This window comes from Salvia hispanica, chromosome 3, assembly GCF_023119035.1.
Source record: "Salvia hispanica cultivar TCC Black 2014 chromosome 3, UniMelb_Shisp_WGS_1.0, whole genome shotgun sequence".
NCBI lineage: Eukaryota > Viridiplantae > Streptophyta > Magnoliopsida > Lamiales > Lamiaceae > Salvia > Salvia hispanica.
In genome coordinates, this window is record NC_062967.1 from 21,676,943 (window position 1) to 21,690,679 (window position 13,737).

General features: G+C 36.0%; 3 protein-coding genes across 3 annotated transcripts; 1 reads left to right on the forward strand and 2 right to left on the reverse strand.

Annotated features, from left to right (window-relative positions):
• Window positions 1-796: 796 nt before the first annotated feature.
• Window positions 797-2,406, reverse strand: LOC125217143. The gene is made up of 2 exons (XM_048118977.1): window positions 1,290-2,406; window positions 797-1,078 (listed from the first exon to the last, which is right to left on the reverse strand). Exons 1-2 carry the CDS (start codon window positions 1,649-1,651, stop codon window positions 1,015-1,017), a joined length of 426 nt encoding a protein of 141 aa, XP_047974934.1. The 5' UTR covers window positions 1,652-2,406; the 3' UTR covers window positions 797-1,014.
• A 757-nt stretch (window positions 2,407-3,163) lies between these two features.
• Window positions 3,164-6,379, reverse strand: LOC125209581 (endoglucanase 11-like). The gene is made up of 5 exons (XM_048109176.1): window positions 6,185-6,379; window positions 5,906-6,118; window positions 5,183-5,383; window positions 4,642-4,896; window positions 3,164-3,846 (listed from the first exon to the last, which is right to left on the reverse strand). Exons 1-5 carry the CDS (start codon window positions 6,377-6,379, stop codon window positions 3,208-3,210), a joined length of 1,503 nt encoding a protein of 500 aa, XP_047965133.1. The 3' UTR covers window positions 3,164-3,207.
• A 5,922-nt stretch (window positions 6,380-12,301) lies between these two features.
• Window positions 12,302-13,415, forward strand: LOC125214041 (ethylene-responsive transcription factor 3-like). The gene has a single exon (XM_048114894.1). It carries the CDS (start codon window positions 12,523-12,525, stop codon window positions 13,177-13,179), a length of 657 nt encoding a protein of 218 aa, XP_047970851.1. The 5' UTR covers window positions 12,302-12,522; the 3' UTR covers window positions 13,180-13,415.
• Window positions 13,416-13,737: the final 322 nt, after the last annotated feature.

Genomic DNA, 13,737 nt, shown 5'->3' on the forward strand with positions numbered 1-13,737 from the left:
TGGAATAGGCTGAATAGGAGATGAGCTAATGTTGTCTGAGCTATTAACAGAAGAAGAATGGAAAGGGAACACAGATTCATCAAAAGTAATATCCCTTGTGATTATCACATTTCCATAAGGAAGCAAGACCTTATACCCTTTATGAGATGGGCTACACCCAATAAAAGTATCCTTCATTGATCTAAAAAGAAGCTTATGTTTGCTATAGGGCTTGATCAATGGATAACAGAGACATCCAAAAACTCTGAACATGGTGTAATCTGGTTTTTGAGTGAATAAGGCTTCATGGGGTGAGACATTTTTAATGGTCTTAGAAGGCATTAAATTTATAAGATGGACTGCTATAAGAAAAGCATCATCACAGAAGTTGTGAGGAAGGGAAGCTTGGGACACAAGAGCAAGTCCAGTCTCTACAATGTGCCTATGCTTTCGTTCTGCAAGACCATTTTGCTGAGGTGTATAAGGGCAGGAAATCCTATGAATGATCCCACACTCCTTGATAAAAGATGAAAGTCCCTTAAACTTAGCTCCCCAATCTGATTGAAGGGCTTTAATCTTAGAGTTTATGCTACTGCTTTAAATTGCTTAAAAGCTGAGTAAGCATCATTTTTGTGCTTCAAAAGGTATATCCATGTGTATCTAGAGAAATGATATATAGTATGAAAATCCATTTCTAGAGAAGATAGGTGATGAACCCCAAAGATCACTATGAACAAGTTCAAGAGGAGAATTAATCACAGTAGATGAAGCTGAATAAGACATTCTATGTGCTTTAGAGACACAACAAGGATCACAAGGTGATGAATTTTTTTTATTGAAACAAAAGGAATATTACAGCTATTTAAAGCAAGTTTCACAACATCTATTATGCCACAAGACAATATCAAGGCTAGGACTATTGGAAGAACTACTTGCAGAGCTGGAGTTTGGTAGATTTAATGAATAGACTGCTGGAACATCTTGATTTGGAAAGAGGACTGGAGCTATGGCTTCTCTTGATTGGGGAATAGTCAACTAGGAAATGGTAAAGACCTTGCTCAAGAGTTCCCTTGAGAACGACTTCCTTGGTGCAAAGATCCTTGACAAAATAGAAGTTTGGATGAAACTAAAAAAACACATTATTATCCTTTGCAAAGTAAGAAACACTAAGAAGATTTTTGGTGATGTTTGGGACATGTAGGAGATTCCTAAGATGAAGTTTTCTAGAGAAATTAGAAGAATGAGGCTTAATCACTCTCCAACATTGGCTATAGAAACCGCAGAACCATTTCCAAGAATAAGAGTTTTACCTCCACTTACTCAGAACTGATGTTGAGGTTGCCACATGGTGTGTGGCTCCAGAATCCGGATACCAGCTTGAAGATGCACCAAGATCATAGCTGGTACTCAGACTGATTTCCAACAGAAAGAGGGGCTGTAGGAGTTCTAGGCACTGACTGAACAATGTGAGCTGAACTTTGCTACTGATGTGAGTTTCCTCTGATCTGCTGCATTTGAGGAGGAGTATAATTTTGCTCAAAAAGATGCCAGCACTTAGCTGCTGAGTGTCCTGGCTTTTCACAAAGCTGACACATAATCTTGTTGCTTCCTCTCCCAAAGCCTCTTCCACCTCTGCCTCCCCTTTGATTCCTTGAACCACCTCTGCCACCATTTGAGTCAAATCTGGGATTGTAGGAGTTTAAGTCCCTCTTCTGGGATTGTTGTTGCTGGAGCAGATTCAGTGAAGGTTGGGAACCTTCAACACTAGTAGCATGAGCTCTAGTAGACTCCATTCTTGACTCAAAGCTCAACAGAAAAGAGCTAACATCAGCAATGCTCCATGGCTCAGTTCTGGAAGTCACTGCATAGACAGCATGATCATAGTCCTGCCCTAAACCTCCCAAAAGGTGTAACACCTGTTCACCATCAGAGATTCTACATCCCACTGAACCAAGAAGGTCAAAATAAGACCTCATCTTGCTCAGATATTCACTTATTGAAAGAGTGTTTTTCTTGGGATTTTGCATCTGTTGCCTATATTGCATCACCTTGGTTGTGGATCTGCTGGCAAAGTTGGTTTCAAGGGCACTTCAAATGTCTCTAGCAGATCTGAGACCAACCACAAGAACTAGTGCTCCCTCTGAGAGTGAAGATAACAGCCAGCCTACAACTCTTCTATCCTGTCTTTGCCAAGCTATGAATGCAGGAATTAGCATCATGCCTTCAGCCGGATCTGGAATCATTTTTGCTACTACCACATTAGGAAGTTACCATCTATAAACTTCACTGAAATAGGAGTGCAGAGAGTGGAATAGAGTTGGCATTTGAATCGTTTGATTCTGCCATTTTTAGAAAGATACAAGAAACAATAAAAGGTCCAAGAGTTAGGATCAAAGAGATCCAACTCTGATACCATGAAAAGAAACAAACAAACTCATTGAAAAGAAAGCAAAGACAAAGAATTTCATATTTGGCTTAACTCCAGAATTGAACTATTTCATTCATTGATTGCATCGAACTACATTACATGCTTATATAGCATGAGAAAGAAGGATCTAGAACAAGTTCTTAAAAGAACCGAAGTGATTGAACTCATAGCCACTGATTCGGTCAATCTTTTGTATTTGGCTAGGCTGAACTCAATTCTAATTTGTTGAGGTAAACAAGGGTCCAAATTGAATCAAATTATTCAATGAACTTTCATTTAGAAATCGAATTAAAATAAATTGTCATTCAAATAGAATCGATCGAAGCATGTATGAATTTAGGTCATCCTTAATATAATGAAATGGATGAGAGAATAAATAATAATTTCTACTTTCATTCTATACCTTTTAGAAATTAATCACCATTCCATTATGAGAATATTACTATGAGAATGACCATTTCATTGTATGTGACATATAATGGTGGTGAATATTTAAAGGAAACAATACACTGAGACATTTAATGGTTAGTTTGAGAAAATAGTTAAAAGTGAGATTGGTGTGAGGTGTTAATAATTGAGATTGTTGCTAATACTTTGGATTAGAACTGTACAATATGATTTTCGCTATTTTCTTTTCTTTGGGCTATTCAGTTGTGTATAGATTTGAGAGTTGTCTTCTCACTTTAATTTGAAGAACTTATGATTTTGGTAATCAGTGTATATAGTATGTTTGTGAAAGCTTAAAAAAGTTTGAAATTAAAGAATGGTTTTTATTATATAGTTTGAACAATTCCAAGTGTCTATGTGTCAGAGAGAGATTTATTTGGAGTAGGTACATTCAATTTGGCCAAAACTCCAACAAGAGATGCAGTGTTGTAGGTGCAGGCTTCGGTTTGTGCAAAGTTAAACCTGCTGTCTCTGAATTGATCGTACAGATCGGGGCCCCCTACAAGGGCCCCGACCAGTACATTAGGGTTGGGAGCTTCGCGAAGGAGCCAACTATAGTAGCCCTGCATGCACCCAACAAAAACCTTGCTATCTCTATATGACACGGCCGATGCTCCCCTGTGGTGCACCCTCTTCGGGTACGACAGCTCCACTCCCACCAAGTAGCTCACTCCCATGGGGTTCGCGCCCAGAATATAGTCAATTTGTGACTTTACAAACGACAGGATCTCATGCCACCCCACCACACCCGCCTCGCACCCAAGGCTCTGCTTGCTCCAACGGAGGTGGTCCGAGTAGGTTGTCAGCACAAGCAGCCCGTTCGATACGTATTGCAAGTTGTTCCATTGACGGGTGTAGAGTAGGCCACCCGGGCTGCGCTTCACGTTTGTCGAGTTGTTCATGTTCAAGCAAGCACATATGTAGAATTCTGCCTTTGATCGGTATTGCTTTAGGATTTTCTTTTCTTCTTCACTCCTCCCTTCCGTTGGTAACTACAACATATATATATGCCGATGTTAAATCAATAGACAGAACCAGTAGCGAAGCTAGGAATTTAAAGGTGGGTCCAAACTGTTGTTACATCTATTAATTATTGAGAAAAACAACGTAAGTTTTGAAAAAACTAAAAGTGTCAAAAAAGCTGCAGTGACGCAATTATAATTTATGAATGCATTCTATTAGTTAAAGGAAACGTCCCTACTAATATAACTAGTTTACTTGCCTGTGCAATGCACGACCCAATTTATTTCCTCGTACTAACTTTATATTGAGAAACAAATACTGCACAATATAAAGTTAAGAAATATACTAATAAGGATTTAGACAAAAATATAATATAACATTAAATTAATTTTAAATTAAAAGAATACAAATATTTATATTAATAAAATCGCATTTAAGAAAATAAAAAATATTTAATCGATTGATGCAAAATTGAAAAAGAATTTGATAATTTTACTTGACTACAATGGAAAAAAATCAAGTAAGAGAGGGAAAATCATGTAACAATATTTTTCTACTATGTTATTAACCAAGTTTCTCAATGTGTAGTAAATGTAATGTACAATGTTGTGTGAGAGTAAACAATGGCAGTCAAGTATTTATAGAGGTTTTAATCAAATTTGGGAAGCTAATTTCTTTACTTTGTATTGGACAATTGTATTGCGCAATAGCTTTTACTTATTAATTTGATCAATGACCATGTTTTTCTCCAAAATGACATTGATATTTATAATTTGTAAATATTAATAGTAAATATTTGGTTAGAAGAAAATAATGGAGATTACCATGGCGGCAATGGCTTGAACACCAGCATACTTAACATCCCAGCTGAACTCAGCGATGGCCCAAGTGGTTCCACCAAATGACTCCCCATTTTGAATGGCATAGTTCAAATAAGTGAGATTGTCGGTGGCTTTGTACAACCACAATGCAGCCCACAGCAGCTCATCTTTGTACCCACTCGCTGATGGATAGTACCCTTTCACCACTGGAATGCTCTCATCATATCTCCCTCTATATTTATCCCCAAACTCAAACAACTGCCAAATAAACTGTCACTATAATGACGTTCAGTTTATTACACAAGATAATGGTGAAATACAATAGGATTTATCTAGAATTAAATTAGTCTAACGGCAAAGCGAAATGGTTAATCATGAGATATAATCTAATCTTGGCATTTTGTAACCAGACCAAGATATATTATCAACAGGACAAGGGATAAAGATTAGTCATGAACTTAATCACAAATAAGCATGGCAACCGAATGGCCGCTATGTGTACAAACGATTATCCTTACCAAATAAAAGAAGATTTGCTACTTACCTGTATCGCGTGTTCCAAAAGAAGTCGGGAGTAGTCCGGCTTCGTTTCGCTATACACAATGGAGGCTGCAGCCATAGCCGCCGCCGTCTCCGCCACCACCTCACTGCCGGGGTTCTCCTCATCCACCTTGTACGCGCGCCGGGATGTCGTCATGTCCTCCGGCCGCTGCCAACAGAGGTGATCGGTATCGCCATCTCCTACCTGGATATCTTTCCGATTATTATCTGTCACATGAAAACTCATTTTTGCTTTGGACTAGACTGGTCTATGAGGGTTCCACAATGCACACTAGAACTCCAGATTTGTATGATATTGTCCGTTTTAAACAAAGTCCTTAAAATTTTATTGTTGAGCGATTCTAAAAGACCTCATACTAATAGAATAAGGTTTAATTCCATAATGTGGGATAATTTGAACCCCACCATGACCCAACATGCAAAAATATGCTATGCTAATCAAATCAAAATTGCTCATTATTAAGTACCTTAACATAAGTATTAATGGCGATGCAGATAAGTAAATGTCTAATTATTTACCAATATAGTCTGATATTTCATCACGTGAAGCATGATCTACAAGATCGAGTTACACATCTCAGAGTTTTGAGGACTTAGGAAAAGTTTATAAATATATATATATATACATATATATATATATATATATATATATATATAAAAAGAGAGAATAAATGCAAAGAAGTTAAGAAGAGAGGGTGAGAGGTACTTGAGCCCAGAGAACATGAGGCTGAGGATGAGCTTTGATGAAATAATCAGTCCCCCATTTGATGGCTTCAAGGGCCACATCGAGCTCGCCGGCGCCACCTATTTCGTCCCGATATTGAACAACACTCCATGAAAGCAGAGTAATTGTGTAGGCCATTGGCAGCCCAAACTTCACATTGTCACCGGCATCATAGTAGCCTCCCACCAAGTCCACCTATTTCAAATTGCAATGAGATAAAATACGAGATCGCAACATAAAACAAGTCATTGTCAAACAAACCCCTTGTTCGAGGCCATCAAGGAGGCCAGAGTCGTCGCGCCACTTCACTCTCTGGGTGTGAGGGAGCCGGCCAGAGCGCTGCGCCTCAAAGTAGAGGAGGCTCTTTGATAGAGCGTCCCCATAGTTGAAGGATTCGGAAAATGCGAGAGTGGTGAGGACCAAAATCACCACCACTAACGAGTTGTATTTAGGCATTTCCTCAACTCTTGCATTCTTTCATACCAACCTTATATAACTTACACACCTCGTTTATTTATCTAATTAATATATATACACGTGACATGTATCAATGAATACCAAAATATTCGTATCGAACGAGATCTCACTAGTCGACCTGAAATAGAACCAATATATTAGTACATAATTTTGTATTTCTCATGTGCCTAAAGTGAATTAAGTTACCATATAGAGAGAGAGGACTGAATTTCTGGACAAACATACCCTACACACCATTATAGTTATTTGCAATTCATATCATAAGTAAATGGTGTGTTTTGCAACTTGATAGTATTAGATTCTTGCTTGTTAGCCTACAATGAAGATTGGTTTGATTTTTTTTCTAATTATACCCTAGTACTTTGCTAATATGTATACAAACTATCCCTTTTTTAATGTTTCTAGTCTTCTATTAAGTTGGACCTTGTTCCTTTTTTTTTTTATGGTTAAATAAACATAAATTTATATGTCGCACCATGGAGAATTCGAACCTGAGAACTTTGGTATTGTTCTGAGCTTGTGAAAGGTAGTAATGATTCTAGGTCAAATAAATTATGTACAATCAATTAAAATGCAAGAAAATAGTTGTAATTTCTGGATCATTTACTACTCTACGTATCTTTAAGAGATCTCTCCTTTTAGGTAACCGTCGAGAAGTATCATTATATAAGAGAAAGGTGCCCGATTTGATAATTCATTCACCTAATTAATTAATTCTATTTGGACAAAAGAAAAACAGTTTTTGTGAAGTCAATGAGAGTTCTTGCTCTATTACTAATACACCTAAACTAATAATTGGATTTTCTTGTGCACCCATTCTAGTGTGTGCTCTAGTAGTCACATAAAATTATTTCGAGTATTCACAATGCATCCGCATTTGTCACGAATTTAAAGTCATGGGTGCTATTAAGCCTCTGGCCATTTGGAATTTAACTATATATGGTACTATTAGAGTGTCCATAAAAAGTGGAACAGCCACGCTTCAGCCAAAAAAGAAACTTATCCGCCTAGTCATCACAGTCATGCCTCAACCACATAAAAATTTCCAACTACGCCTCACATTTTTTTTAATTGTTGGTATATTATAATTAGACTTAAAGAAATTAATTGGACAAAAATAAATGGAATTGAATTGAATGAAAAAAAATGAATTAAGAATAGAATTTTTATTGATAAAAATAAAAAATTAAAGACAATACCGCCGCGGCGGTTGTGCGACTCGCAATAGACCACCGTGGCACCACCGTCTTGTCCGCCGCCTGCCACGGCTCCGCAGGGTACTCGGTTGTCCCCCATGCTCCGCGGCGCCCCTCCGGCTTGCAATAGACCGCCGCGGCTGCACTTAGGGGTTAGGAGTGGGTCGATACGATATATAGTATCGAAAACGTTGTATCGTATTTCGTATCGAAAATATTGATATAAAAGAATTTCATATCGTTATCGTATCGAAAGTTTCGAAATATCGAATTTCGATAAATCGAATTTTCGATATGGATAATATCAATATGTTATCGTATCGAATACTTGTATATCGAAAAATATAATTTCAAAAACTGAAAAATAATACAAAAATTAATAAAATTTCAACACAATAAAATAAATAGTGTTCTTATTAGGGTTTCATATATATATTTTCTAAATATATGAATGAATTAAATGGATTTATATATATTTATTATTTTAAACTTCAATATGTATAGAATTTCAATATGTTTCGACATATATGATATATATCGTATATTCGATATAAAACGATATATCAAAAATATCGATATGTATCGTATATTCGATATAAAACGATATATCGCGATATAAGGAAATTCATATCGTTATCGTATCGAAAACTTACGATACGATATCGTATCGTATCGAAAATTACGATATATCGAAAATTCGATAATTTTTCGATATTTTTCAATACGATATGAGCGATATATCATTTTTTCGGTATTTTTTCCTAGCCCAGTACTGCGCAACACGGCGACCGTCGTGGCTGGTCTCTTGTGGACACTCTTATATATGCATATAACATTACCAAGTTAGTATATTGTTTATTACATTTTGTTGACAAATCCGACAAGAAACTAGGAGTCGCCAGTTTGAATCCTTACGCTAGCTTTTGTGGATTTTCTCTTAGGTATTACTAGTTCATTTGTGCTTTATTGGATTTTCTTATAGGTGTTAGTACTGGCTTGGGTTAAGGTGAAAATGATTTTTCTTTTATTTTCAGAGTGGACATGGCAATTTTACGTCCGAATAAGAGGAAATTAGTTGCACCGCCCCCTAGATCCAGCAGTGGTATTAGTTTTTGCAATTAATTCATTTATTTTTTCATTTTTGTAAATATAAAAAATATATTCTTTAATTATTTTGACGTCGACACTATCAACGTATGTATCTTATATATTGTTTATATATTGTTTATTGTCATAGTATTTCTCTCTCATTATCCATCTCTTAATAGCAATTCTGTAATATTCATGCCAATGACTGACACTAAAAATATATTATAATATTAATTTGTTAACATTAGTTTGGATCCCACATTGTTAACATTAGTTTGGGTCTCACATTATCAAAATCTTGGGTTCGCCCCTACCAACGACCTAGAACAATACAAAAAAATAAAATTAAAACGAAGAAAGCATATGCATGTTTGCTAATAGAAATGAGATATACTACCATTCAAATAGAGATCTCCAATGACTGGATGGTTGCTCCTTCTCCACGAGTCGATTTCTCATTCTTCATAACTAATCTCGGGGCTTCTAAATATAACTAAAATTAACTCTGAACGGTGTGTGGAAAAGTATACTGTATTATATATATACTATTAGAATTTGAACAAATAAGAGAGACGACAAATATTTGCGGAGAACACATTGAAAATTCATTTTCAAAGCATAGATTTTGGTAAATTTTTTGTAGTAAAATTTTCTGAACACTTTTATTAAGTGAATAGAATTAAAATCATGTTGGAAAGTGTCTACAGAATAATGTCCAGGGAAAGATTTTAATTGACCAAATGAATTCATTGCCTTATTTGATTTGCTAATCTACCATTGCAAATACCAATATTTTTTATGTGTGGATAACTACCATTTTAGAATTATAGAGTGACAAAATAGTTAATTATAGTTTATTTGATTTTATATTTGGTGTTCACTTTTATTTTAATCATTCATATATTTTTTATTGATTCTTGTTGGATGAAATGATTTTTCTTTTTATTAATTATTGATTGAATGATTTCGATCTGTGATGATTCATAATAAGAGAGATGAGTGTTAATTTATGATTACGAACACCAATTTACGTAATAAAATTGAGAGATTTAAGATTACGTGTGAGTACTTAAATCTTATAAAGAGTTTTTAGAAGTTGTGTGCTAGTAATTCGTTAAACGAATACGTTAATTTTAGTTTGCAATTTAACTGTTTAGGTACTTAAAAGAGGAGATTTTTAAACTACATTAGTGAATGTCCAGATAAAAATTGAGTTGAAATGGGCATTAAATATGATTAATATTTAACATAAACATCTCTTTCTCATCAATTTAACTGTAGTATACAATAAAATCAAATCATAAACATCGCTTTCTCATCAAATTATTTCTTCACGTTGATATTAACATTGGTTTTTTCAATTACAAAAACTCACAAATTTCCAGTACATAATATATTTTGGTAATGGTAAGAGCTTAGTATAAGTCGATGAATCCATATAAATACGATATTCTTGTTTACTTGATCAATTGTTCAAATAGCAGTTGAGTTTTAAAATATTGCATCAAGTAGAAATCGCATTCATAACTGCGAAATCAAATTCAACGCAAAAATCTGTATGAATTTATTATGCGCTCCGGGAAAATTCAAATTGAATTTGAATAGAAGTGTGATTATGTCCTTTTCTCTTTTTTTTCTTCTAAAAAATCAATATCAGCAGAGATTTATTTGTTTACCTATTAGAAACACTGTAACGGTAAAACAAAATCAGGTTTTAAGAAAAGTTGATACCTTTTTTTAAACTCAAACAATTAAGAAAAAAAATGGAGACTAATTAATCCCTTCGTGATTCTTTCCAAATAAAAGGTGCAATTTAGAAGGTTGTTACCCTAATTTTGCCTTTTATTTAATTCATTCATTTGCCGTTACACCGCTCGAACCAAACAACACCAAATTCATCTCTGTCCATTCGGTTTACAACCTACCATTTGAATCCATAAGATATGGCTGTGTGCTACCTATTTCATATTATAATATGGTAGGTAAATAATAATTGTAGCATTTCATCCTACAAACCAAGAAAATAGATGAGCAAATTATGTCAATACATGGTGTGCAGTCGGTGGTTGGTTTGTGGGGGCTTGTGAAGGAGATAATTCGATAAATCAATATACCATCACTCCTACCAAGGAAAAGTAACCGTTTCATAAAAATAAAATTTTTGGTGATAGTACGAATTTTAATAGAGTTAATAAAATACAAAAATTTAGAAAAAAAATTAAACTATTATTAGTGAAATGAGATTCATCTAAAAAACTTGTCAAAAAATAAAAATAGAAAATATTATTGGAAAGAATAAATGAAAAAGTGTGACTAGTAGTATTATTTAAGAACTGTAATTTATAAAGCTTCTTCTGTCTGGCATTAGAAATTTCGGTCGAATTTGAAACATGTTTTAAAAAATTGGAGAAAGTTAGGAATCTCGGTCGAGTTTGAGGCATGTTTGAAAAAATATAAAGAAAAATGCGAGAAAATAGATAGTTGAAATGTGCATGTTATTAGTTTTATACTAATAAAATATGAACGAATAAGATATTGGAATGTGACAACTATTTCATGTTCATAAGTGAATTAGTATGACCACTCGTGCTATGTACGGACCATGTTCTTTTCACTTAATGAATACACATGAAGGTAAACAATATAAATAAGAATTAATATTACTATGTACATTTAAAAATATATATATAGTTCCTCAGTCTCACTCTACGTAAACGTTTCCATTTTTGAAAATGTGTTAATTAGAATGAGAAATTCAAAAACGAAAAACATGTCTCTTAAAGTGGAAAAGATGGATTATATAACATCCAATAAAGCAATTCACAAGTTTTCAAAAACAAAAACATAAATAGGAACATAAGTTCACAAGTTTTGAAAAATTTAATTGTATCAACGTCATCTTTTCAAACTAAAATCGTTAAACCTTGATGACTTGTGTCTCTTTCCGTTGCCAAAGAAAATCTTAAAACAAATTACCACCTCCATCAAGCACAATGCAGTTGGTTCCGGGGGAGCAGATATTGCTACAAGTGAATGGCCGTCCTATCAAGGGAATCACCTATTAGTGATTCCTATTAGAGAACATCTTTAAGAGAATCAACGTGTCCTTCTTGCCCCGATTGAGAAAGTCTTTGAAGAAAGAAGCTCAAACTCGGGGTTCAAGAAAGCGTGGACCTAGCGCGTACTCCTTAAAAGTAAGACCAAACATCTATTGTCAATCGGATAGGAGCCTTACAGAAGACCGAGAGTCAGGGACTACCTTCTTCAAGAATCCTACTAAAACACCAAGAGCGACTGCGGACTAAGCTCCGTTCTCCTATCACGACTGTTTTCCCAGTATCGGAGTTCATGCATCCAAAAAATTAACATCACTTACATAAATCAAGCTCAACCTGACTATTTTTACTGTCGAAAATCGCCATAAACAATGATCGTCGAGAAGGAGCAAACCAGAAAATTCATTAAATTTCCAAAATAAAATTCATCTTCCACATACTATACCATCAACACTACTCAAAATCAAAATGATAAATTGAGACTATTTATGACGAGCATAAAAAAAATTATAATAAAAAAATAAACAGAAAAATAATTTATTTTCGCTCGCTTCCCAACCTCTCTCTTTTCCACATACAATACACAGTAGAGAGAGAAAAAAGGCAGAAATTTATTGTCTCAATCTCATCTCATCTTCTCTGTGGCGTTATTCTTTCTTCATCTGCTTCTGTAAATATGTGTTATTCCTTTTCTCTTTAAATTCAATTCTCATCGCCTGAGAAAACTTCCAATTTTGTGTTTTTTATTCTTTTTCCCCCAATAATTCGGTGGTTAATCGCCATGCGGAGAGGCAGAGCAGCGGCGAGGCCGGCTGTGGCGGTTCCCGGCGTGGAAGCCAACGGATCGGGAGGATCTAAGGAGATCAGATTCCGAGGCGTCAGAAAGAGGCCGTGGGGGAGGTACGCCGCCGAGATCAGAGACCCTTGGAAGAAGACGCGCGTCTGGCTAGGCACCTTCGACTCCGCGGAGGACGCCGCCCGCGCCTATGACGGCGCCGCGCGGTCTCTCCGCGGCCCCAAGGCCAAGACGAACTTCCCCCTGCCTCAAAACGCCGCCGTTTATCCCGATTTCAACTCTCAAAACCCTTATCCACCGCGGATTAGCAATAACCCCAACGATCCGTTCATGGATTGCCGGTATTACCCCCAGGAGCACCACATAATCGCGCAGCAGCGGCCGACGTCCAGCGGCATGAGCAGCACTGTGGAATCCTTCAGCGCCCCGCGCCAGCTGCCGATCGTGCAGCAGCAGCAGCAGAGGAGGCATCCGCCGCTGGCACCCGATGATTGTCACAGCGATTGCGATTCGTCCTCATCCGTGGTTGATGACGCCGCCTGTGACATCGCCTCCTCTTGTAAAAACCCCATGCCTTTCGATCTTAACATGCCGCCGGAGGGAGACGCTGACGAATTATCCTGCACGGCTCTCCGGCTCTGACCGGTTCCCCTCCGGTGATTCTCCTATTTGCTTAAAATTACTAATTTTTTCCCTTTTTCTCTTTTTTGCTTTTATTTTGCGGAAAATCCCCAAAAAACCTAAAAAAAAAGTAGAGATGAATGCTGGATGAAGACTGAGGTTGTCTTCTATGAGTGTATGTTGTTTGGAGAGAGTTTACTTTTTTTGTATTTATAATCCCTAATGTTATTGATAAATAGAGGATATTATGATTGGTATATCACTGTGTTCTTCTTCTTTGATGTTCCATATCTGTTGTTTCAGTGTTTTTTTAGTAGTTGAATATGATTTCCATGTTGTTTTGGCATTTCCACTGACTTTTTTGGTGAATTCAGTTTTTATGTTGTCGAATTTTGTTGATTTGGGATTAGTGGGATCAAACTAAGGGATGTATTGGAGATGATATGCATTGTTTACAAACTGCAACCACATTTCTCTCCGGTTAGTTTATGCTGCTAGGTGTATAGCTTCTTGAGAACACTGGGTGGTATATAGTTACGTTCTTTGGTCGTGCTGAGCATTGTTTAAACTTGCTATCTG